General features: G+C 39.4%; 1 protein-coding gene across 1 annotated transcript in view; it reads right to left on the reverse strand.

The window, feature by feature from the left end:
- Nucleotides 1-25,921, reverse strand: part of ncapd3 (non-SMC condensin II complex, subunit D3) — a 45,476-nt gene extending 19,555 nt beyond the window's left edge. The window contains exons 1-20 of the mRNA XM_049601161.1: nucleotides 25,716-25,921; nucleotides 22,556-22,728; nucleotides 20,840-21,002; nucleotides 19,060-19,226; nucleotides 16,201-16,365; nucleotides 16,051-16,112; nucleotides 15,878-15,965; nucleotides 13,667-13,800; nucleotides 11,535-11,607; nucleotides 11,222-11,347; nucleotides 9,005-9,257; nucleotides 8,645-8,683; nucleotides 6,821-6,913; nucleotides 4,216-4,289; nucleotides 3,904-4,038; nucleotides 3,551-3,771; nucleotides 3,127-3,318; nucleotides 2,743-2,840; nucleotides 2,544-2,653; nucleotides 1,131-1,238 (exon numbers count right to left, since the gene is read on the reverse strand). Of these exons, the coding sequence (XP_049457118.1) occupies nucleotides 1,131-1,238; nucleotides 2,544-2,653; nucleotides 2,743-2,840; nucleotides 3,127-3,318; nucleotides 3,551-3,771; nucleotides 3,904-4,038; nucleotides 4,216-4,289; nucleotides 6,821-6,913; nucleotides 8,645-8,683; nucleotides 9,005-9,257; nucleotides 11,222-11,347; nucleotides 11,535-11,607; nucleotides 13,667-13,800; nucleotides 15,878-15,965; nucleotides 16,051-16,112; nucleotides 16,201-16,365; nucleotides 19,060-19,226; nucleotides 20,840-21,002; nucleotides 22,556-22,728; nucleotides 25,716-25,767 (2,526 nt within the window). The 5' untranslated portion in view covers nucleotides 25,768-25,921. The remainder of the gene's footprint in view (nucleotides 1-1,130; nucleotides 1,239-2,543; nucleotides 2,654-2,742; nucleotides 2,841-3,126; nucleotides 3,319-3,550; nucleotides 3,772-3,903; nucleotides 4,039-4,215; nucleotides 4,290-6,820; nucleotides 6,914-8,644; nucleotides 8,684-9,004; nucleotides 9,258-11,221; nucleotides 11,348-11,534; nucleotides 11,608-13,666; nucleotides 13,801-15,877; nucleotides 15,966-16,050; nucleotides 16,113-16,200; nucleotides 16,366-19,059; nucleotides 19,227-20,839; nucleotides 21,003-22,555; nucleotides 22,729-25,715) is intronic.
- Between the last annotated feature and the right edge of the window lie 1,102 nt (nucleotides 25,922-27,023).

A 27,023-nucleotide genomic window follows, 5' to 3' on the forward strand; every position in this document is an offset into this window, starting at 1 on the left:
TGACCAGCACACTGGGAACCAGCAGGTGGGTCCTCCAGCTCCAGTGTTTTAATTTGCACCCATCATAGTGACTTAATCGCAGGCCAATCAGTTTGTTGTGCTGACCTCAACATTTGTTTATTGTGTTTCATATCATAGGCCCATGAATATTTATCCTATCTCATAATTTACAGACTTTGATCCTCTGCCTGACCCTCACTGTTTCCAAGGCTATTCATTTATTTTGAAAAGTCTAAGCTAGTCAACTGTTCCACATGATCACACTATTATTAATATAAACAAGGAATTTTAATACAAAATGGTAACCACTGTATGTGAATGTATGGGTGGATCAGACCTGCGCAGCACTGGATTTGAAATGAACTGTAACAAACTGGAGCTTCAGTGCTTTGATAAGCTGCTGTGAAACACCATGACCTTCATCCATTTAAAATGAACATTAGTTCTTCTGAGCTCATTTTGGTGAAAGTAAAGCAAAAGTAGTGTAATAAGTAACTTATTACTCTACACAGAGAGTAATATTTTTAAGTAACGTATTACTTTAAAATGAAGGTAAATAGTAATATGTAATATATTGCATTTTTAGAGTAACTTGTCCAACACTGGCTGGCGGTGATGCTGTTTTGTTGTTTGCCAACTGAAAAGGAGGCAAAGAGGAACAGATTGAGCTATTTTATGTTGAGGTGTTTATTGTGGACAGAAGTCTCTTAAAAAACAATATGTAAACCCTGCAAAAACAGCATTTTAAAAATAAGGACTCTAGAAAAATTGAACAGGGAATATTTCACCATTTTATGACATTTTATTAACAAAACAATTTGAGATAGAGAATTTAATAGGCAGACTAATAGATAATCATTAGTTGCAGCCCTATTTGAGACCAGCAGCGAGATTGTGTGTTACCTTGCTCCTATCTCAGAGCAATCAGAGACTAGGGTGAGCAGTGGATGGTTTTGAGAGTTACATGTGTTACAGCTACTCAGATAAAATAAATCATACCTGTTAAAAACCAGATATCTTTCAGGCCAGTGTTTAACAAACAACAGCAACAGGTTAATACTGAAAGCTGAATTTTAACTTGTATGGTAAAGAAGGTAAGAAGGAAATGAAAGCAGAGGGTTATAGCTCACCATCAGTTCCTCATTGAAATTCTGTGCTCCCTTTTCACTCAGGATGATGCTGGCTAAATAAGCCTCACAGATCGACACCAGTTCACCACAGTGCTGGTCCAGAAAAGCCTGAAGTAAACAAAATAAATCACATTTAACATGACAGAAACTACAAGTGGGAATCAGGGCTGAGTCATGTTCTGATCAAATCAGGACAGACACTGATGTGACATACGGCATTTTAGGAGAATAATTATATTTGGCTGATAAGCTGTGACTGCCCTGCGCTCTGAAGTTTTGATTCTGTAGAAAATCCAAAATTATACAAAAATAAAGCCATAAAAAGTTTTTGGGAAGCATGAAAACAGTTTAGGATTTAATCCCACAAGCCATCATTTAAAAACTTAACATCGTCAATATCAGACCGACACTGGACAAGCCTAGGGCTGCACAATATGAGAACTGTATTGCAATTATGTTGACAAATGTTGCAATTGCAATATGAGTTGTGATTTTAGTGGCAATGGTAATTTTGCATATCCCTTTCACTGAAAAAACATAACAAATGATGATGATGCCATATTTGCTGGGGTCTGTACTGAAGAAGCATGTACTCTTACGTCTGGAATTTGTGAGCCAGGACATGTCTGTAGCACCACAAGGCTTTTTTTTTCTTTTCTTTTTTTTTAAAATAATGGTATGTCATGAAACATTTTTCAAAAAGTTGCCGCTCCTGCAGTTTGGATAATGCACTTGGCCATATTGTGATTTCAATAATATTTTGATTACTTGTGCAGCTCTAGTCAATCCCCAGACCCTTAGGCAAGCCTTCTTGCTAGGCTGGACGACAGAGGTGCTTTTGGGTGCTCCGAAGATCCCAACGAGCCTAGAAGTATGTGTGTGCCAATTTGTGTTCACTCCCAATCAGAAGACAGTTACCACGTGAGTGTGTGTTTTTGAAATGGAGATGAGTCGGGATGTTAAACACTCAGTTAAAAAAAAAATAAAAATTATTTATTAAATTTTATTTAGTGAGATGTTGTCATGTTTTGAAGGATAATGTGTAAAGCTCATGGTTCACAAACACAGTATTTTTTTTTTTTCGAACAACCTTTAACCTTGAAGATTAAACTGTGCTCAATTTTGACTGTTTTCTGAGTGTTTTCCTACTTTTAGACCAGTCTATGTTTAACTTCCATTTAATTGTCAGGAAAAAAAATAGTCATCTGGAACATCCCCAGTGCCTTGGCTTTCGATCCTTAGTAGCAGAGCTAACAGTGCTGTCTTCTGACCTGTGGCAGGGGTAGACCTTTGATTTACATTTTGGACCCTAACATTGTTATTTATGAAACTATGCAGAAAATAAAAACCTTAATTACTGTGTTGCCATACTGTATATCAGCAGCTGTAAAGTGAAAAAACAAGATCTCCAACCTGAGTCTGTTTGACATCTTCACTGCAGCCAAGTTGATAAAGAGTCTCCACAGCAGCTGAGATCACCTCCAGAGACAAAGTAAAAGCCTTTAACCATGACATCAGATCACCTGGAGACCGAAACAGATGAAGAGAGAGATTATGTAGGTTCCATACTCCTCCTGTAAATTTACCTATCATCCCATACACATTCACTTACCAACTATCCTGTCTTTGGTGTCCTCATTCAAATGTGTGGTGATGTCTCCCATCACACTCAGGATGTGACAGCAGGTTGTCACATTTACATCCTTTGAACTAAGAGAAAAAAATAGAATTATCGCCACAGCAACCTTGACCTTTGACCCTCAATCACCGCCTTCTAATCAGTTCATTCTTGAGTCTAAGTGGACATTTGCTATTGCTTTTACATGAATGGGTAGAAGGCACATACATACTGACCACACGAAAACATAATAATTACGGCTACAGCCATTGCCCCTGCGGAGGCATAATAAATAAATAAAAATCATCCAGGTAATTCCCCGCTGAAAATAAAACGAGTTTGTAAATGTTGTCAATGAATATTATGTGTCCCTCTCACCTGACCATGCTGTCCCAGGTGTCCAAGATCTTGCCACAGGGCAGATTGGGGGACGAAGCAACAACCTTAGAGAGCAGCAGCCAGGCTCCAGCGGCATGGTCAGCCTCAGTGTGTGAGATCAGGTTGGTGATGAATGTCTTTGTGAATTTGTTCTGCTTGGACCAGATAGTGAAGGCCCTGCTGAAGTATTGGCTGAAGACCCAAGACAAAAAACAAAATCAATAACAGCTGTGCTGACGTGATTTTTCACCATACAATGAGGCTATTGGAAAGTCAGTTTTGAAAAATTAAACTTTTGCATTTCTTGTGTTTTGACCATTTTCAATCTAAATACAAATATAAAAGTATTCAGTATTTCACACAATTTCTGCTTAATTACTTATGTTGTATGAAAACAAACTGTACTGAATGTAGTTGGTCCAACCTGAGGTTCCTGCACTCGTGACAGAGCAGGCCCAGCAGATCCCAGGTCAGCCTCTGACTGGCATCCAGGTGGTGGTTGGCAGAGTATGGTTTGACCTGGCTGAGCAGCATCTGGTCCAGAGCCTCCAGAGCCTTGTCCTGTACTGAGTTCTCAGAGTCCACCACAGCTGGAACCACACCCTGCAGCCATGCCTTCTGCACCACACTGCACTCTGGTTTAGCCTGGTGGTCAGAGGAAATATAAAATGTGTGATGCATTTTCTTCTCTCTATTTTCTCATCACTAGATTGCTTGAACAGGTAATCACCATGCAAACTGTTTTAGTGTCTCTTAGAGCTGCTGGGTAAGACTCACAGTGAGCAGCTCTCCCACGCACTGCAGGGCCTTCTTCTTCACAGACACAGCCGGGTCTCTGCAGCGCTCCGACAGTGTAGCCAGGTTATCCCAGGTCATGGGGATCACATTGTGCTTCAGAAGACCCACCAAGGCCTGTGGAGTACCGGCAAAGCACAAAGGTTAAAGGTCATCTGTGCATCTCTTTGTTCACCAAAAGCATGTTGCACACAAAGTCAGGTTGAAACACATGTACTAGTGGCTGATCAGGTACTGTACTCATCATTATTGGATTTGAAACATGAAGCTGTGGCAAAACCCAGTTCTTGATACCTGCAGCGCAGATTTTCTCACGTTAGTCTTGGAGTCTTTCACCCGCCGCAGGAGCAGAGCCAGGTTCTCTTTCACTGCATCAAAAATTGATAACAACACATGTCTCTGAGTCAATGTCAGACTTTGAGTGTATAATAAAACCAAACCAAATTTATTTTCACATACAATCGTACATAGCACAAGTTAGGACTGGGTGATCAAACAGGCTCGATAGGGGATTGCAATAAAATCTATGATAACGATGACAAGCTTTGGAAATCTTTTCTCAATATGGATTGATCTAACAGCCTATCACACAGTTGAAATAAACGCGACAACAGTCACTCAGTCTGCAGCCTCTAGTCTCTGCATCTGCTTTGTTATTGTCTACACACACAGACAGCAGCATAACTTCAGAGCAGAAGCCACAGTGGAGGAAATGTAACAGAGTTTAGGATATGTATTTTACTGGAGTCAGCAATGACAATGTTCACTGTTAGCGCGCAACAACATGGAGACAGTATGACAGAAAAACTACATGAACCAAAATCACTTACTTAGGGTAAGGGACAATTTTGCCCAAATATTTATTGTAACATAAAACGTGACTTTTTTGGGCAAGTTAAAAAGTTAGATGATCTACTTCAAATGAAGAAATGTTTTAAAACTTTCTGGAGCTGAACACATGGGAAACAATGAATATATTATATCGTCATAAAAATATCCATTTGGTTTGCCTTGTAAAAAGCTTGTTCATTTGTCAGTTGATTGCATGTGGTAAATGTATATCAGCCTGATATGTGTGATGTTCATGCAAGAAGCATTGGGTAAATTATTTTAAAAAGTATAATTACTGCCCCGCAGTTGTATGCCTCTGTGCACCACTCAAGTTTCTCTCACAGTTTACATCCATGTCTGTGAAAACATGGCTGCTTCACACATAGAAGATCTGTACAATCAGCACAGTTTCAAAGTGAACATCCAGGATTAGTGTCACCAATTAAGTATTTGACCAAAAGTTCCCCCCACTGTTCCTGAGACATGACGTTGAAAAATGGCCAGAACAGTGTTTTATGCAGAACATTATGATGTCACAGTGAAGGTGACATTTGACCTTTTGGAAATAAACTCTCATCGCTTCATTATTTTATCCTATTAGACATTTGTGTGAAATGTTGTTATAATTAGAATATGAATTCTTGAGTTATGTCCCAAAACATATTTTGTGAGGTAACACTGATCTTGACTTTTGACCACAAAATTCTAATCAGTGTATTCTTCAGTCCAAGTGGACATTTGTGCCAAATTTGAATTCCTTCAAGCTGCTCTTGAGATATCACTTTCATGTGAAAGAGACGGATGTAAGGTCACAGCAACTTGCAGATATGTGATGTCTTCAGGCCACTCTGCCTGCAGTATCTTGCTTCCCCCTCTTTATCCACACCCAGTTTGTTCTACACAGCCGCAGAGCTCGTTATGCCAGAGTGCTCGAAGTCAACTAGCATTATTCTCCAAAGCTGAGAAAACTGTTGACAAAAAATAGCTAACACAAGATCAATGATATGGAAGTGGTTTGGATATTTCTAAAGCAATGAAGCGCAGAATATGACAGTCTGAATAATATTCCATCGACACCAACTGAGATGGGAAAGAAAGCAAATCTTTTCCATCACCTGAAATGGTACCATCCCAGTGACCACAGCATTATTTTAATAAGTTACAAGGAAAGCTATCTTGCATTGTGCTGTTAAGGCAAATAAAGCAGGTTTGCAAAGTTAAATGTTTACATGTAGAGGTTATTCAATATATTCTTTAATCACAAAATATATTCTAAACTAAGCAAAATCCAATTTCTGCATTTACCCCATCGTAAGCATTATGCCATTTTCACACTGGATGCAGAAGTACCCTGATATGTCAGTTGTTACGTTGCCACCTGCCAGCAGTCGCCTGGCCGTTCACACCAGAATTGTATTTCTCTGCACCCGTCAAGAAGTGATTTTGCTCATCTGCTCTGTTCTGTTCTAATCACACTCGGTCTTTGTCTACTTGTGTGCGCATGTGTGTGCTCATCTGTCACTCTGTTTAGAGACAACTCACAAAACTTTGGAAGCGTGGAATGTATTTTTTTGTCATGTATCATAATCATATCATTTTAATCATATCTAACATATCCTTTATATTGTTCATAATAAATTAAATTATCAGTGTGTTTCTTACCAGATTTGCTCAAGGAAAAAATAGACCAGGGGCTGAAACTATCACACCAGATTGTGAGCTGGCCATGAAGCTTGAGGCTGAGGTGCATCTACTGTACAGACCCCAGGAGAGAATTAACCTCACATACATGTTTTGGTGTTGTAAGGTAACCAGAGCCCCTGGACGAAACCTACATGAACATGGGGAAAACATACAAACTCCACACAGAAAAGGTCCTGCAGGCCAGGATTTGAACCCAGAACCCTCTCTTTTGTGAGGTGCCAGTGCTATCCGCTGAGCCACTGTCTCAATATTAATATAAACGAAATATCTAGACAGATGCACATTCATTTACAAAATATCAGCCTATACCCAATGCATGTGATAAAAATCCTTTGAAAGACATGCTGAGGTTGGTTTGTCTCACCGTCACAGTCGGAGCTGACAGTGCTGCTAATCTCCACAGTTCTGAATGGCAGCGTGCGGTAGGTTTTCTGAGTCTGCTGGGAGCTGAGGCTTCCTGAAACACACAGTCACATATATAAAAACACCAACAGTTTAAACAGCATGCAAGACAGTGAACCTGGCCTGGCTCTCAAACATTTTCCAGTACCTTTCAAAGGTACTGATTGAATCGTATCCGTAAGACTCTTTCATGTGCCGAGAGGTAACACTAAACGTTTGATCAAATTGTAAGCCTCATTCACTTACTTAAACAACACATTTAATTAAAGCTGCAAGCAGCAATGAACAGACCCACGCACCTTAGTTCATGCAAGGGGTACTGTGGGGATGCCAGTCGATGTGGCTGTGTACTTCTGTTAAAGTCAGACACTGCACACAGTAGTTAGATAGTATTTCCTGCTTGGACTACTGGACACTGGAAGTGACCTATTGAAAAATTAGTATCACTTCGTGTGTCCGCTATGTGGCAGTAGAGAGTACACACTATTTATAAGTAACATTGCTGTATATCATGCATAGACCACACTATGTAAATTTCATGTAAATCTGATTATCTTTGTCACATAAGGCTGCTTTCTGTTGTCAGTAGGTGGCGCTATAACTGTGACTCATTATGGGCCTGTAGATGTTTTCAGGCCCAGACTCTTATCCAGCATGTGAAATTTTGGGCAGATTGTGACTATGTAAAGTCAAGCTACAACACCTCTCCATGTCACCTCCAAACACTGAAATTTGCCTTGCTACTGAGGCAACACCATTCCACGAAAACACAAAAGCTTCCCAATTTGGCATTGTGACGATATTTACATTATGCTCAAACTTTGAGATGGATCTGTTGAGTCCTCAAGAATGAGCTTCTTAATGCTCTGTACCTGAAAAGTGCCTAAAATGGCATTTTCTCACATACAGTTCTCACAAGTTTTGATGTGTGCACCAAGTTTCATACGTGTAAAATGTTTTCAAGGGTACCAGGGTGTCAAAAATGCATTCAAAGGCTAAAGGTAATTAGGGGGTGCAATAGCGCTAATGTGCCACGCCCAAGCCCAACTGCACCATCAAAAATAATTAGTTTGAACATTGTTACAAAGTTTTGTGAGTTTTTTTGCATCCTTAAGTCCTCAGACATTTCGCAGAATGAAAATTAACACACAAATCCAAGATGGCTAACTTTAAATTTATTGTATAAGGTAAGAAAAAGCATTATGGCCAATTCTGACATTTCATTTTAAAGCCGATATTGGCCGAAACAGATGACGTACCAATTTTATCAGCATGCTCGTGGATTCCGATACTTAAGTTTAAAAAAACAATATCAGCCGATACTGATGACATGCCGATATTATCGTGCATCCCTAGTAATAATTATCTTTACAAAAACAATAGGTTCCTCAGAATTCCATTGTCAGGAACCGTTGGGCCCTGGCACTTTGGTGCTTGTGCCCTAACCAGCTAGTGATACATTTACATATATATAGTTTTGGTTTTAACCATTTCAACATGTTTGCAGACTGCACATTTAAACTTGGTGCATACAAGTTGATTACCAACAGGAGTGAGAGCCAAAATCCCAGAAATAAAACTCAAGTTGTAATAAACCAGAATTCTCCTAAAAAGTGAGTCTGACAGAAATAAAGGCTAAAACTGATCTGTCTGGTAAGATCAATCTTCCCCAGCCCCTGCTCTGCAACCAAACTTTATTCTGAGAAACACTTGGTATGTTTTTCACCATCACTCTCTGTGGTCAGTCAAACAACATACTCTGTAATACTGAAACAAAAAGGTTTACCTTCTGTGATTTCTCCGTCCAACACTGTCTGGGTTCCAGCTAAACACAAAGAGTAGACAAGTTACTTGAGTGGAAATGTGTCCACAAAAACAGTTCATGACACAAACACAGCAGCTCTTAAAATAAATAAATAATAATAAATAAATAATAATAATAACACTACTTTCCCTTCCATTCTCTAATGATAGAAAGAGTTGTGTGTTTTCATAGTTTAGCTCTACTAAGGGTACTGTCTACTGAAAATGGTCCTGGTTTCAGATCCAAAATGAGCCCAAAGTCCTCACATCTACATAACCGTACAGAATGGCTGTTTTCAAACTCAGGCCTTTCTAGCAGTCCATTGTATATGTGCTTTCTCACTGGCAGAGAAGAGGTTATGGACGGCCCGGGTGACGTTGAGTGAAGGCAGCTCCAGACACTGGGCCAAGGAGGCAAGGGCATGGCTTTGGACTGTGGGAGAGTCATCCATCCGCCGAGCGAACAGCAGGCTCTGGATCAGGAACTTGTGTGGCAGGAAGCAACGGAGATCTTCATCCTGACACTCTTCCGGCCTCCTCTCTGGCTGCTCCAGCAAAACCATCACCACATCCACAGAAAACAGCCGGCACACCATCTACGGAAGTACACACTGTATCTATGCAGATTGCACTGATAAGATGTGATAAAGCCCGACTGATATTTAGACTAAAGCTACTGATAGCTAACATCCAGTGGGGGTATTTGGGGCCTGTCTTTATGCATTTAACAAACAAATTTTGTTTGTCCATTATATACTAAAAGGCTGCACTGAGGAATAGCAGGTTCATTTTCACACAAGTCGACCTTTCTGTTTGCCCCAGTATGTGTTTTCTTTGTCTTTTAATGGTTTGCCTGTTTGATTGTTGTTCATAGCACCACTCTTGTCAAAGGATTTTTATCGTGATTACATGGGTGTGTTATTATTCTGCTTAATTAATTCAGCTTTCTCTACTGCATTGCATCTGTGACTTCCAACTGGAGCTGTAACCCCCCTCTTAACTGCAGAGCCCCTGGAAAAGATGCACAGACTAACAGTCCCTACAATACTGTACCAAGAAAAACATAAACGCTCTGTGAAACACCTGCCCAAATCACAATGTACGTTACTACATGATAACTTACAACTAAGCTTAAGTTGAACAAAGTCACAAAAAACAATACTGACTGAGAAATATCATTGGTAATATTTCAAAAATATCATATTGAAGTTAAGAGAGAGATATGTAAGGTATGTTAAAGGCACAGCTTGGATTATTTGGAGTGGGGTTGTGTGAGGAACTTATCCATAGTCAGTTTATTACATACAGCAGATGTATACTGGCACACCCCTATTTTGGAGAAACAATGTACTGCTATGTTCAGCAGCAAAACATATTTTATCCACCTAAATAAAAGTCTATATCAGTTTAAGGGTATGCTTTATTAAGAATATTTTTACTGTTTTATCTTTTCATCAGACAGCCCTTTCAAACAGGGAAGTTGTTACCGACTTCAGTTCCCCATCATTGCTCTTGTCAAAATGCACCAGACCCCACTGATATAAATAGTCATTTTAGCTCACTGAACACAGGAGCAGCTGGTCTATGCTGCCTCAATCAGTTAGTTAGTTTGTATTATTGTGTGATTTTGGTGAATCTAAACTAACCCTTTTAAATGCCAAAGTCGCACAACAACGTACACAAAATAGCTCATCCAGGCAGTGTTAGACCAGCAGCTCCTGTGTTCAGCCAAGTTAAATTACTGTTTTTTTAATTGAGTCTGACTGTGAAGAGCAATATAACGGCTTAATTTCCTTGTTTGTCTGTACAATAAAGTGGTGTAAATATTCTAAATATAGTGTACACTTAAACTGATTTTTTAAGTGGTTAAAATATGTTTTGCTGCTGCCCCTGATTACAGCAGTACATTGCTTAACACCCGTGCCAGTGCTACTGCCTGCTTCTCCAAAGTGGGGGCGTGCTGACTGACATCTACTGAAGGCAATTAATTGTGTACTTTACTAGTACTTTACACAGCCCCACTTCAAAAGATCTGAACTATCCCTTTAATATCATTCTAAAATCACTAAACCTTCCAGACATGTTTCAAGTCCTGTCATGGATGTTACAGGAATATTACAGTGATATTTCAGTGATAATGTAAGGGAACAACTGCCCCAGGATTATCTTTTATGTTTCTGTAGCCTGTTTTTGATAGCATTTCCCACCTGCATACTGCTTTCATTTCCCCTAACAAGGTCAGCAGCACTCCAGAAAAGTGTCTTCAACACAGCATCAGTTATTTTGGATAAAGTGCTTATTTATATCAACAACTTGAAACTTAAAATAATGTGTGCCCTTGATAGTAATTTGTTATAAGCTTAGTGAATATCCTGCAGTGTATCTTAAGACAGTTATGAGTTGTGTCTTGTATGTATATAATGTATATGTATATAATTTTCATGTTTACATTCAAGATTAACGCGCAATTGCCATATACTGGGGTATGAATCTGGACAATAATATAAAATACACAATACACCAACATGTAGCGTTTGAGGTAACTGTTGAGATGTGTTACCTTAGTGTGTCTGGAGAAGTTTAACAGCCACTTGATGAAGCGGGCATAGTCTGTACTTGCCATCTGAGACGTCAACATACCCACAGCCTGTGCTCCATGGCTTCGAAACTCGCTCTTCTCCACCATCTAAACATCCCAAGCAAAACATTCTGTCACAGCTACACCAATGCATCAGCTAATACCACTGTAACAACAAACTATTCTAGCACTGCAATCTTCTGTAAATAGCCTTGGAAGTGACTGCTTTCCTAACTTTACAACATTAACAGTAGACAAGGACACTACACTACTGAGTGTTTGCTAGATGGTTCACCTGGAAGCAGATGTGCTGCAGGAGGATTTGCAGGAAAGGCAGCGCCAGCTCTTTTAGCTCATCCACAAGATGACTGTAATCACAAACACAAAAATCATGAACAGTCATAGTTTGTAACATGTCTTTAATTAAGTGGCTAGACACATCCCCAAATATTCCTAATGTCCCTGCCACCAACAGATACAAAGAAATTATCAGGAGATGGAGTTGCTTGATGTCACAATTTTTACATTATGCTTATGAGAGTTGCAGTGTATGATGTAATTATCCCAGTTAATTAAGACAGATGGAGATACCATAGAGGATTTTTTTATAATACAAGCTATGATACATTTCTATTGATTTGGAACACCTGTATGTTCTGAGGGGGGGGGCTGGACCCAATCCCAGCTGACATTGGGCGAGAGGCAGGGTACACCTTGGACAGGTCACCAGACTATCGCAGGGCTGACACATAGAGACAGACAACCATTCACGCTCACATTCACACCTACGGACAATTTAGAGTTATCAATTAACCTAGTCCCCAATCTGCATGTCTTTGGACTGTGGGAGAACACGGGGACACGGGGAGAACATGCAAATTCCGCACAGAAGGGCTCCCACACCTGGGATCGAACCGGCAACCCTCTTGCTGTGAGGCGACAGTGCTAACCACCACACCACCATGCCGCCCTGTTCATTTCTTTGGACACTATAAATGTATTTGTCAACAACCTTTTATCCATGACTAAAATTAGAAGGTGATGACACAGCACCAACATCATTAAACACCAACTGTGCCTATATCAACATACAGTTTGCTAAGAAAAAAAAATGTAAAATGTAATTTAAGTCATCCAGACAACAACAGACATCCATGTGAACTTTATAAATTGGTGAGTTACAGCCAAAAATGTGTTTTGCGAAGTCACAATGACTCAGACTTTTGAAGACCAAAATCTAATCAGTTCATCCTTAGTATTTCACCACTGGAGAGATAGTCTCGTCATAACACAAGGCTGACTCTACAGTAGAAAAATACAACGTTTGAAATTGCTGTTACTTGGGCAGATTATGAATCTACAGCTGATATTTTATTATGCAAGACACATATAACATTAAAATTTAAAAGTATTCGATCAGACTCAGTATCAAGAGATCGGCAATGTATCTCAGGACGCAAGGACTCAGATCAGGATGGGGGGCAGAGCAACTTGACTGCCATATCCCTAATGTTATGCTTCACATTCTAAAGTCAGCATTGAACTACACTGAATCTCTTGTAGCTATAGATGTACTGATCACGATCCAATATTCAAGAAAAAGGCTAATGATTTTCTGCCAATCACATATGAAGCTTCTCATGATGAAATTGCCAGACAAGTACAGTCTAGCATTTATTGGAGTCTGGTGGAGATGATATGGAAGCGTATTGCATTCACTTGACAAATAAAAAAAGCCCTGTTTTTCTGAGTATTTTTTCCCTCTTTTTCTGAATAATTTTTTTTTCCTGAACGAGGAGACGAGATACTTCAAAATCTCCAAGAAGCTCCCACCTGGCACCTGCAAGTGACCCCTGCATCCATGGTGACTCCTACTCATGGGTGTATTTTTCTAGTGTAGGCCTATCGCTCAATGTAACAGGTTAGGTTAGTAACAGGTTGTAACAATGTTAGCTGACAACTAAAATCATGCCCATACACGTTTGTCAGCTAACGTTGTTACAACCTGTTTTCTAACCTAACCTGTTACATTGAGCGATAGGCCTACACTAGAAGGATGCAGTCTAGGAGCAGGAGCACGGATGCAAAATACATCCATGAGCAGGAGGTGCCAGGTGGGAGCTTCTTCCGAGATTTTGAAGTATCTCTAAACGGGAAAAATTACTCCGAAAAACAGAAAATATTACTCAGAAAACCAGAAAAATAAATAAATTACTCCGAAAAACAGAAAAAATTACTCAGAAAAACAGGGCTTTTTTTATTTGTCAAGTGAATGCAATACGCTTCTGTAAGATGATGTCCTCTACATTATTTAAAAAACTATGGACCAACTAAAAATGTTTTACTTCTTCACTTGGTTCAAAAAGTCTCAACAAATTTGCTGTGCACCATATCAAGATTTAGACAAGTAATTCTACAGTTGTTTACCAAACAAAATGGATGGCCTGGTCGCGGGTGGAAAGGACAGTCTGGCTGGGTATGAGGAGTGAGGGCTTCCCTCTGTTGCCTTTGTTCATCATCAGGATCACGTAGAGAAGCTGGTGGAAAACCCTCCGCAGGGACTGGACAACAACATCAGGTAAGGTTAGAAATGTCCCTCTATCAGGGCATTAAGAACTAACTTAACTATATTACTATTCTCATTGTACTGCTACTTGGTGACATCATTAGAGAACACAATGTATGTTTTCATAGTTACACGGATGGCATGCAAATGTATGTCTCTGCTGAGCCAAACAGTGCTGCAGCCATAAACTCCATTACTACCTGCCTTTTGGCAATATGTAAATGGATGAGCAATAATTGTTCAAACCCAGTCCTGCTTGTCGGCCCTAAAACAAAAAAAAGAAATGCTGCTTAATAATCTAGAGAATTTAACTCCCTGGATTAAATCTAAAGTTACAAGTCTTGGTGTTATCCTAGATTCAGATCTCAGCTTCAGGTCCCACATTAACAAGGTGACGAAAACATAATTTTCCCACCTCAGAAACAGAGCTAAGGTACGACATTTCTAAATGAAAAAAGATCCAGAGAAATTGATTCATGCCTTCATTCATAGCTGACTCGGCTACTGTGATGCACTTTTTACTGGCCTCCCAAAAAACACAGCTGAAAGACTTGAGCTCATTCAAAACTCTGCAGCTCATCTATGAACCAGAACTGAGAACAGAGAGCACATCAGGCCAGTCTTAGCTGCTCTGCACTGGCTTCCTGTTGCATTTAGAATTGATTTTAAGCTCTTCCTCCCTGTATACAAAGCCATACTTGGGCTAGGCCCAAGCTACATTGCTAACTCCCTTGTTAACTATTTGCCTCTATGAACGCTGTGATCATCTGCTGCTGGTTTACTGGAGGTTCCCAGCAACAGCCAGAAGAAGATCAGGAATGCAGCCTTTGTCAATTGTGCCCCAAAGCTACGGAAAATGCTGCCAATAGATATCAGGGAACCCAGCTCGCTAAATATTTTTAAAAGGAAGCTAAAAATGTATCTGTTCACTGTAGCCTTTAACTAGCTCCGACTTTCCTGATACAGGTCTGAAACTCTTTCTTTTTGTGCTGAACGCTGCTGCAACTTTTCTAAGGTGGTTTATCTTACTTGATTTTATGATTTATGGTTTTACAATTCTATGATTTTATTTCATGATTTTATGACTTTATGATTTATTTCATTTTATGATTTTTTTTTTTTTTAAGATTCATCATTTTGCTATGATTAGTGGGTGATGGATTTGATGGAAGAAGACTGTGGTGATTTCTATTTGATGCACGGTGCCACAACTGTGTGATAGATTCTTGGGCAGCTGTGGCACAGACAATACCTGCAGTGAGGTTAATTCTTGAGTAGATGCTCAGGGGTAATTTAAAAGATGCTTTCAGTTTCCATTAATCAATGTCTGTTGGTGAGTCTGTGCCTGTTGGGAATTATAGACTCTGATTGTTAATGACATCTGAAGGCCTAAAAAGTGACACAAGAAGAAATACTAAGTGAAATTTTGATTAATAGGATCTCAAATCACCACCACTTTTAGATGAAAATTGTTGAAGCAGTTAAACTGTTGTTTAAATGTCCTTCTATATTGCATTGCCTTGTTTGTGTCTTTATGTTCATCCTATTTTCATGTGAAGCGTGATCATGATTTACCTTGTGGTCCATCTGGTTGGGAAACCTGCTTACTATTGTCTAGGCAGGCAGATAGTTTTGTTTTTTGTTCGCTCTCTACTTGAGATTTCGGCTGTTCCTCAGTACAATGGAGGTGAAGATATCTAATATTTTGCTTGAAAGAATTACTCTGGCAGTAAAGAAACTGTCTCCCTCAAAACCGTTGACAATAAGATCTGTAAATAATCCTGAGTTCCTGGGACATTATTTGTGGACAGGCATGGGAGGCCTAATGTCAGTAGACTCCTTACTGAAAAGGGGTCTGTTCAACTCTGACATTTTTCTATCTTTAGCTTCAAGCTATGTCCAAGTCTTTTGGAAGAATGTGTGGTCTCTATGTGTCACTACAAAAAGGGGGAGGCAGATTCCAGCCACACTGACAAAACCAGAGCAAACAATTAGAATCTCTGCTGCCTTTTAGTGAGATAACAAATGTGCATACTATTGGCCTGCTATAATCCATGATTTTTGGGTCTTACTTCTTTCTGGTCTCCATGTTTTGGCAAGCAGAGCAGCTTCAGGCCAAAGAAAGCCATCTCAGGAACACTCCTCAGCTCGGTGATATCTCTGTGCAGAAATAACACAAGTGTCAGCTCTTTCAAGTCCTGGATACACTCTTTAACAAGACGGAGAGAGAAGTAAGAAAACTCACTGTGGAGCAGTAAAGGTTAACTCTCCAATGACCGGTTCAAAGTAAAGCAGCTTGCTGAAGATCTGCAGAGAAACAAACAGGTTAACTGTCCACACATGAGCACACTGCAGTGTTGTATGCAGCGGGTGTGATGATGGAATCAGTAGTTACTTTTGTGCAGTTGCCGGCGCTTTGTGGTCTATCTTTGAGTGGAAATGCCTGCAGGAGTCTGAGGAGACTTTGAATCAAGAGAACCACAGCATCTCTGATCTTCATCAAGTCCTGGCCGGAGAAATGAACCTCTTCTTCCTCCTCCTCTTCCTCATCCACTTCCATCTGACAATAACAGCGACAGGCTCTATCATTTCCAGATATCCTGTACACTCACACATTACACATTTATTGAGCCAAAATGTATTTGATAATAGATCATTTTGTACATCTCCATCTGTGTTACATGTATGTTTGTTCAACTTTCTCACTATCTGTTCAGACACAACAAGGGGTGGGAATCTCCACGCACCTCACAATTCAATTCTATCACGATTCAGATGGTAAAGATTCCATAACAAAGCGATTATCGATGCATCACAATGCATCAAAATGTTTGATTTCAACACATGATTTATTTTTCTCTGTCTTTTAAAATATAGCATACTTTATTTTTGATGTTCCATAATTAAATAAACAGATTATTTTACTTGCATGCAGTATGGCTCTTGTCCAGGTCCCTTTCCCCTTCAACCTACCTCCATATCCCCACTTTTAAACTAGGGGTGCCAGTCAGATTGCGTCCATCTGCGGATGCTCACATTTGTCCATTGAGGGATATACATATATATGGGATATACACATGCCTGCGTAGGGTCCAGTGTTTGCAAAGCCTGCTGTAATATTTCCCCTGAAACAGTATGCAATTCACGCTCTATTCAATAATAAATCTTATATGGTTCGCACCCTATTTATTTTAAAAAGTTAACTGCATTGATCAATGAATGAATTTGAAAGAACATTACAGTCTCCTGTATGTATAAGAATAACATCAGGGGGCTGCTGTGTTGTTATTTACGTTATGCCAGCAGAGGAGCTGCGAGCAGCCTCTCTGTTAGTGCCAAAGAAACCCAAGACACTGGGCATGCCAGGCACAGGGTTTTTAATGTAAAACAGACTGAGCAGAGTGTTATTTTCCTTACAACAGAGGTGTTGTAATTTGGTTAATGCTGCAGCGTGTGTTGGTCAGCCGGTTTATCGCTGCTCCTCTCGTTAATGTTAGTCTCTGGGTGAGTAAGTAAGTATTCACAATATAATTCATGTTCGCCTCGCAAATGTAATATTTAGACATATAGTTTCAACAATCTTGCAACCGTTGTCTTCTGCAAAGATAAATTGGTACAAGATAACTTTAGCTCATCCTTGCTGTAGACTGTGCGGGTGCTACATTGACTTCGCAGTTGAACTCCACCTCTTTTGTTCCGTCAACATCATGTTATGAACAAACATCCTACTATCCTACTATTAAATGGAGAAACCTCTGTCCCTCCGTCCGTCTGTCTGTCATCATCCGCTTTCCTCCTCACTGCTTTGACCTACTTCTCTGAACTTGCGCATAGGCTTTCATCTTGGTCATGTGCAGACAGCCACGACGCCGTTTTTGCATTTTCCCCCACATATTACTACTACACACTATTGTTTATATTCACGTTTTTGTCCACTACCCATTCATACTGTGAGCACCATTAGCAGTGCGAGCTGCGCATGCGCGGAGACCACTTCAAAAACACCTGCGCTGGGACCACAGTATGGCTGGGAAGCCTTTATCTCCAACACTTGCGAATGTGTGTACCTGTGTGCCCGCGCGTGTCTCCGTGCCGTCAGCCAAAACTATACCCCATGTATTTTGCCATAAAGCATGTTTCTAAATACAGTGTGCATTGTTTGTCTTACATTAATATTTATTACACAGCGCATTTATAGTGCTCTGATTTTGCATCTCCTCTAATATACTGTTTTTGATTTCTTATTCTTCTATACATAACACATGTTTACACAGTTTACATAATCGAAACGATGAAACGATGGCAAATCGAATCGTGGCGAATTTCTTGCTTATTCAGTCTCTTTGTTAGAGTTGCTTGAGTGCTGCCTGGGCGGAGACAGACAGTATTTTGTGGTGGCCTGCCATTGCATCTCACTGGTAAAGGGGCTAAAAATCAGCTTGTTCACCCAGGTGCTGTATTTCCATTGCTGCCAATTGGAGCTGGAGCCAATGAATACCCATGACTACTTCAGAGCAAATGCTAATTGTAACCTTTCCCATTAAATACAAAAGCCAGATGTTAGCGGGTGTTAGTGGTTTTTTTGTGCAGTGGGAAATGGCTGAGCTCAAAATAACATGTCCTCTCTATCATTTACAACCAATTATCAATGTATTTTTTTTGGCAGATTCGCTCATGCACAAAATAGACCAGACGCTGAAAGTATTGCTTGTGCCTCGGGGCACTTTTGCTTTTCATTTCAGCCACAATAGTAGAACGAACAAGTACAGGAGGGGCAGAGCAAAGGGAGACTGTCCACTGGTTAAGTGGTTGCAAATAATGGCATCATCCTCTGGGACGGATAAAAAAATAGAAATAAAAATGCTAAAAGGCACTGCCAAACATACTTTGGCAGCCCTGGCTGGCCTGCCAAGTCTATGTACTAGAAACACTGATACAACATAAAAAACCTTATCAGATGCAGTGAAAAACATTTCACTGACCTGATAGAGATGAGAAACCTGCTGTTGATAACTAATCCATCAGTGTTTTTTATCCTCAAAGAAGCATTACCAATGCAGTCAAAAAGTTCACAGAAAGGGATATTCCAAAAATTGGTCTTTTGCAGACGTTCATGGTAACTGACATCATGGCAATCAATTTGGACCAACAAAATTCAACCTGCTAAGTGGCACTACAAGTGAAGTCAGTGTCTGTATTCAATTTTGAGTGATCATATCTTACAATTGCCCTGTGGGTTAGAGTGCTTTCTGACCTCTGCAGTGTCTTTCCGCTGTGGTTTGGAGCGTTTGCCCTCTGCCTGAGAACTCTTCAGTCCGTCCTTCTTGCGCTTTTTTCCAGAGTCCTGAGGCCAGCATTGAGAGGTCAAGTCTGAACATATGTCCATCAAAACCTCATGGAAAACCTTGTTGGCGATGCTCCCTGGAAGAAATAAAAATACTATGTATCATCAATAAAGAAACTTATTCCATCTTATGCAATAAGACAGAAACAGAAAACACAAGAAAGATATGTTGAAACACTGATGAAAGAACAGATAATGAGATGAGGTAAATGATTCTCTGACTTGCTGTGCTGAAGCACTGCTGTGTGCGTGGGGAGCCTCAGAGTCATTCATAATGGGAACAGCTTGTGAACTTAAAGTTCCCTGGGGAGTTTTTTTTTAACCTCTGGTAGCATTATGGGGCTGTTTATTTATAAGGGGGTTGTTTGGTTTGTCTTGTGCATACGTCGGAAGACGCACATACACAGTGGTGCGATGGACATGTGTGCCAGTTAGTGGTGGGGAAAAAAATCTTATCTTCTATGATCCACAACTTCTAAAAATTGATTCTCAAAAAAAGTATTTTTCCTGTCCGGCAATGTCGGTTTGCTGCATGCCATTCAGTGCTGCGTCAGTAGTGGTTTACATAGCTGTAAGTTATGTCAGAGTTGCAGCCCTTGCAGCAAGCAGTTTGGCTACTGGCTAGTCATTTGCTGCTAATATTAGCTCTCTGTTTCTGTTCTTGTTTTTATTAGCAGTGTAAAGGGCCTTCAAGTATTATTGAAAAGCTGTCCATACATGGGCAAATTACTCAAATGAATGGAATAAATAATCGTAAACAAACTTTACTCTGCTTTGATGCCATAATTTGCCACACCATCTTTCTAAGAGAATCAATTTTTGGGTTGTTAATTGTTTTTAATTGAGAATCAACTCTATCCCAAGCACCAAAATCGGATTGAATTGTAAGTAACCAAAGGATTCAAACCCCCACTACCAATGATTTTACACTACTGATCTACAGGTGGCAGTAATGTGGCAAGAAATGCAGTAATATAGGTGTTTTTTGCAATAACGATATTCTTGACTGACAATATGACAAATTAGTAAAAATACGTTATTATTAATTTAAGTACAGAGAACTGCAACAAAATAAGTAATATAGCTTTACATGTCAACCTGACAGTTTGCCTTCAGATATTCAGTAAAAAAAGAAAGAAAAATTATCTTTCATTTCTTTAGTTTGTAAACAACAACAGTAACAGTAAGTGAGATTCAGATTCTGTATACAATATTAATAGTACAAAAACTAAGTCTACCACAAATTACACCTTTAAACAGTTCTCAAATACCAAGTGGTTTTGAGTGGTTTTGATAATCCAGATAATCTGTTTATTTCCAAAAGTTCTGAGCATCTGACTGCTCTTGTCAACTTGTCAGACTTTGTTGTAATGATGTCACACTGTCTACAAATCTCAGTAATAAACTTGATGAGGACAAGGTTACCAGTACTAACAGAAATGATAACCAGTGCTAAAAAAAAAAAAAAAAAAAAAAAAAACAATACCTAAATTGAAAAGAACCAGAGCTATCTTTTAAGGGTAAACTCCTAGGAATATGTCATAGATGACAAAAATACACTCAACGTATTTTTCAATAGTGCCAAGAAGGAAAAAAAGTTGATATCTTATCACTACAGTTTTCTGACTTTGTGGTTGCGCTAAATCTATATGCAGACCTTCTCAGGTGTATATTTCTCACATTTCCATACCTGGGATTCCCAGCAGCAGCAGGTAGAGTGAGGCAGCATGCAGACCTCTCACCCTCTGTTGGATGTTAGCTGTCTTGGCTTTTGCCGCCAGGACAAAGAAGGACAGCACAGCCACCAGAGACTTGATGGACACCCCATTCTCCCCCAGAACCGCCCAGATACTCTGCAGTGCAACATGGGAGAAGATAGTGCTTACTGCTGCTATCAGACAGGGAAAAAAGATACCTGACAGACTGAAGTTTTAGCATCAAGAACACAGATTACCTACATTTCAGGGAGCTGCTTGCTTCAGTGCATAATGACAATATTTTTAAAAAAAGAATGTATATTTATTTGTTGGCACATTAAAATTACTATTATGAAAAACAAGCTTAGACACACTTACAACTAAATATACTCACAAATACATGAATTAAAAGCTAACAAAAGCCTGTGCAGGAGAGGTAAGCAGCTTAATGCGATACAAATACCTAAAAACTCAACACAAGACAGACAGGACTGTATTCAATTTAAATAATCAGCTTCATTCTCACAGTTTTAGAATGTAGTGCTTTACAGCCCACTGTCTGAATGTTTTGTGACAGTTCACACTGAACCTCAAGTATCAGTGGATGCAAGGAGGCAAAGTGTGGCCTGCAGGTCAGCATGCCTTCAACGTCCAAGTTTAATTTTTTTTTATGTTGGCTATGTGTGTGGGGGCTTTGTATGGCTTCCTTGTTTTGTAGTTTTTAAGTCAAAGATCTAAGACTTTTTTATGCACTTAACAGATCTATTTTTGTTGCAAATTGAGCACTTGTCCTTTTCCAAGATAATCCATCCATAACATCATGCTACAGATGTCACAAATTTTGAGGGAGTGTGCCACTTGCATGCTGACTGTCGTCAACCGGAGCGGGTGCCTGTGAACTGAATGTTTATTTTACTACCTCCAGCTGTCTCCAATGCTGTTTCCATTAATGTGGCAGTACATCCAACCAGCCACACAACCGCAAACCACGTGTAGCCACACCAGCTCAGAACCTCCATATCCAACAACTTCACCTACACATGGTCTGAGACCAGCCACCTGAACAGCTGATGCAACAACTGGTTTGCACAACCAAAGAATTTCTGCATAAACCATCAGAAACCATCTCAGAGAAGCTCATCTGCATGTTCTTCATCCTCACCAGGGTCTTGACCTGACAGCACTTCATCATCGTAACCTACTTGTGCAGTTGTGAGGTGTTGGATGTGCTGTCTAATTCAGGAAAATGACATTAGAGATGGCTTATGGTAGTGAAATGAACATTCAGTTCACGGGCAACAGCTCTGTTGGACATTCCTGCAGTCAGCATGCCAATGGCATGCTCCTTCCAAACTTAAAACTCTGTGGCATTGCGTTGTGTGATCAAACTGCACATGTTAGTGCTGTAATTGTAATGTTATCCACACCTGTCAGGTATATGGATTATCTTGGAAAAGGAGGAGTGCTCACTAACACAGATTTGAACTAATTTGCAACCAAAATTTGAAATAAATTGATCTATTGAGTGCATAAAAAAGTCTTAGATATTCAACTTAAACTTGTGAAAAATGGGAGCAAAAACTATTGTTTTTGTTGTACATGATTTCAACTTAACAAATTAAAAAAACTGCCTGTATTGCCTTCTTAATAATCCTTTTTGTGTTCCCCTGAGCAGAGGACAGAATGTCTCTGTGTTGGATCACTTTTACCTGTGAAGATCCATCTCTGCCTGCAGACTCTTGTTGGTCAGCAGCATGGGTCAGTAAACACTGGTACAGGGTTCTGAAGGCCTTGTCTCCACTGACTGCGAGTTCATCTTCTATGGTGTCATCCAGTGGTTTTCTCTCTGTGAACTCTAAGTCCCACACTGCGTCCACCCAGGCTGGAAATCACAACAGTTATCACATTACCTAAAGTGATACAGTACAACAACGGGCAGTACAAAAACAAAAAAGGGAAGTATTTATCTTAATTTAAAGCAATATTATGACATAATATTTTTTCCTCAGAACAATGCTGCAAGTTGCTGCACTCTGGTAATGAAATCTAAGTGCTGTTTCATAGGCATTAATGATATATATATATATATATATATATATATATATATATATATATATATATATATATGCCTATATGACGATATATGCCTGTACTATATATGTGTATACATATATATATATATATATATATATATATATATGTATATATATATACATATACATATATATATATATATATATATATATATACATATATACATACATACATATACATATATATATATATATATATATATATATATATATACATATACACATATACATATATATATGTATATATATATATATATATATATATATATATATATATATATATATATATATACAGTACAGGCCAAAAGTTTGGACACACCTTCTCATTCAATGCGGTTTCTTTATTTTCATGACTATTTACATTGTAGATTCTCACTGAAGGCATCAAAACTATGAATGAACACATGTGGAGTTATGTACTTAACAAAAAAGGTGAAATAACTGAAAACATGTTTTATATTCTAGTTTCTTCAAAATAGCCACCCTTTGCTCTGATTACTGCTTTGCACACTCTTGGCATTCTCTCCATGAGCTTCAAGAGGTAGTCACCTGAAATGGTTTCCACTTCACAGGTGTGCCTTATCAGGGTTAATTAGTGGAATTTCTTGCTTTATCAATGGGGTTGGGACCATCAGTTGTGTTGTGCAGAAGTCAGGTTAATACACAGCCGACAGCCCTATTGGACAACTGTTAAAATTCATATTATGGCAAGAACCAATCAGCTAACTAAAGAAAAACCAGTGGCCATCATTACTTTAAGAAATGAAGGTCAGTCAGTCCGGAAAATTGCAAAAACTTTAAATGTGTCCCCAAGTGGAGTCGCAAAAACCATCAAGCGCTACAAGGAAACTGGCACACATGAGGACTGACCCAGGAAAGGAAGACCAAGAGTCACCTCTGCTTCTGAGGATAAGTTCATCCGAGTCACCAGCCTCAGAAATGGCAAGTTAACAGCAGCTCAGATCAGAGACCAGATGAATGCCACACAGAGTTCTAGCAGCAGACCCATCTCTAGAACAACTGTTAAGAGGAGACTGCGCGAATCAGGCCTTCATGGTCAAATAGCTGCTAGGAAACCACTGCTAAGGAGAGGCAACAAGCAGAAGAGATTTGTTTGGGCCAAGAAACACAAGGAATGGACATTAGACCAGTGGAAATCTGTGCTTTGGTCTGATGAGTCCAAATTTGAGATCTTTGGTTCCAACCGCCGTGTCTTTGTGAGACACAGAAAAGGTGAACGGATGGATTCCACATGCCTGGTTCCCACTGTGAAGCATGGAGGAGGAGGTGTGATGGTGTGGGGGTGTTTTGCTGGTGACACTGTTGGGGATTTATTCAAAATTGAAGGCACACTGAACCAGCATGGCTACCACAGCATCCTGCAGCGACATGCCATCCCATCCGCTTTGCGTTTAGTTGGACGATCATTTATTTTTCAACAGGACAATGACCCCAAACACACCTCCAGGCTGTGTAAGGGCTATTTGACCAAGAAGGAGAGTGATGGAGTGCTGCGGCAGATGACCTGGCCTCCACAGTCACCGGACCTGAACCCAATCCAGATGGTTTGGGGTGAGCTGGACCGCAGAGTGAAGGCAAAGGGGCCAACAAGTGCTAAACACCTCTGGGAACTCCTTCAAGACTGTTGGAAAACCATTTCAGGTGACTACCTCTTGAAGCTCATGGAGAGAATGCCAAGAGTGTGCAAAGCAGTAATCAGAGCAAAGGGTGGCTATTTTGAAGAAACTAGAATATAAAACATGTTTTCAGTTATTTCACCTTTTTTGTTAAGTACATAACTCCACATGTGTTCATTCATAGTTTTGATGCCTTCAGTGAGAATCTACAATGTAAATAGTCATGAAAATAAAGAAAATGCATTGAATGAGAAGGTGTGTCCAAACTTTTGGCCTGTACTGGGTATGTAGATAAATATACATATATATATATATATATATATATATATATATATATATATATTAATTTCATGTTTTGTCCACACATCAGTCAGAAACCCAAAGACATACTATTTACTATAATATAGGACAATTACATCTGTGAAGCTGGAACCAGCTTGGGCATTTACTTTACAATTACTGAAACAAGGAATTATCAATAGATAACACAGCTGGTCTTTATACGCTTGGTTTATTTGACCTACTCTGCATATTTAACTGCTGCTGCTCATGAAATATTCGTATTGTTTATTGTTAATATCCAGTATATATATTTATTTCTGCAGCTGTTCCTACAACTAGCCTAATAACCACATTGCTGAGTTATATTATTTGGAGAACCTTGCGCCAAACTCCTTTTATGAACATATCAATCTGACGTTACCTTATCAAAAAGTCTGGAAACGTTACAATATGGCTCAAACACCTTTAGAGGTAGCAGCAAGCCTCTACTCTTCACTTTGACAAAATAGCTAAGTTAACATTGTGTGTCCAAAATACAGCGAGTCTACGTTAGGCAGTAGTTCGCCGAAATCACCACTGCTTCGCAACAATTCGGGTATAAGGTCTAAACTTTCGTTTTAACTACATTTTGCTTCCAAGGCAGGCGGCACTGGCTAATTTGCAAGATTTATGAATGGAGCTTGGAGCGCTGTCTTTCCTGTACACCAATACAGAGCACATAACCCGGGAAACTGCTAACGTTAACGTAAACAGTCAACTTTGCTTGACAAACAGCCAGGGAGACTGTGTTTATCCAAACGTACTTAACACTCGCGAGCAGATAAAATAGAGAAAAAAAGTCGTTTACGCAATTTTACCTTTTGGGATTTCATTTAACTTCAGAAACTGCAGCGCAGATATTAAATCCATCTTATTTTGAATCAGCCCGCCCGAAACTACAGATTTTCACACATGCGCAGTGGAAACTTCCCGCGTCACTTCTTCTTTTTTCTCACGTTAAGTCATCCATTTACTCTCTCAGCTTTCACTGCCGCCATCTATTGGTTTGGAGGAGTATGTCCCGATTGATAGTTAGCGCCACCCAAAGGACAACTCCTTATCTATCTATCTATCTATCTATCTATCTATCTGTAGTCTAAGATAAAATAATCAAAGGAAATTACAGTAGGCTATTATAACAAGTAATAAAATGAAAACACAGTAGTGTCTTACTTGAATGTGTGTGTGTGTGTGTGTGTGTGTGTGTGTGTGTGTGTGCACTTGTTTTTCTATCTCGGTGGGGACATCGACCTGAATACACACTCACCCAGTGGGGACCTGATTGACCGTGGGGACCAAAAATGAGGTCCCCACGGGTAGAAGCCTCCTAGAGCCGTAAAACTTAGAATATAGGCGCCTTATGAAATTTCCTACAAGTGTCCCCTTGGAGTCATACACATGAAAAATGTGAAAGTGTGTGAAATTTCATGCACCCTTAGTGGACACACACTGGTACTGCAGTCCCCATGGGGTTCAACCGGAATGGTTGTGTGTGTCATATTGTGCCACTCTCTAGCGCCCCCTATGGGTCAAAGGTAGAATGACAGCTTGGTAATTTATCTTAAATTTAAGTTGTTTTTTTTTAATCAATGATACCCAATTAGAGACAATAAAACTAGTTCTATTTTGATCTTACTTTTACCAAGTCTTGGATTTTATTACTGTTTTAAAAACAATTGTAAATATAATACATCAGTGTAATATATTAAACCACAATCTTCTGCTTGTCGTCTTCACTTGTCTTGCCAGGAAGTTTTTCATCCTCCACAGTCGACTTCATGTTGAAAGTGTACGACTCCACTATTATTATGATCCCTTTTTCAAACCATTCATTTCTGTTACCTCCAATTTCTAAAACTACTACTAAATTCAACTAATTGTTTCTATTTTGACTTTTTATTTTATATTTAAGATATTTAATATAATGAGGACATGATTCAACCGATTCATGAGTGTACAGCATCAGGACACCAGTATTCATGCAAAATTGATCCTTAGCTTTAAATTCCTCTTATACTTGTTAGTAAACATAAAAATTCATCACAAAATGCAGACATTTAATTGTTGAAGACAATGAAATGCAGATAACAGACAGAAGGCTACATCTTCTTTGGTTAGACTTGTGC

This window comes from Epinephelus fuscoguttatus, linkage group LG16, assembly GCF_011397635.1.
Source record: "Epinephelus fuscoguttatus linkage group LG16, E.fuscoguttatus.final_Chr_v1".
Classification (NCBI taxonomy): domain Eukaryota; kingdom Metazoa; phylum Chordata; class Actinopteri; order Perciformes; family Serranidae; genus Epinephelus; species Epinephelus fuscoguttatus.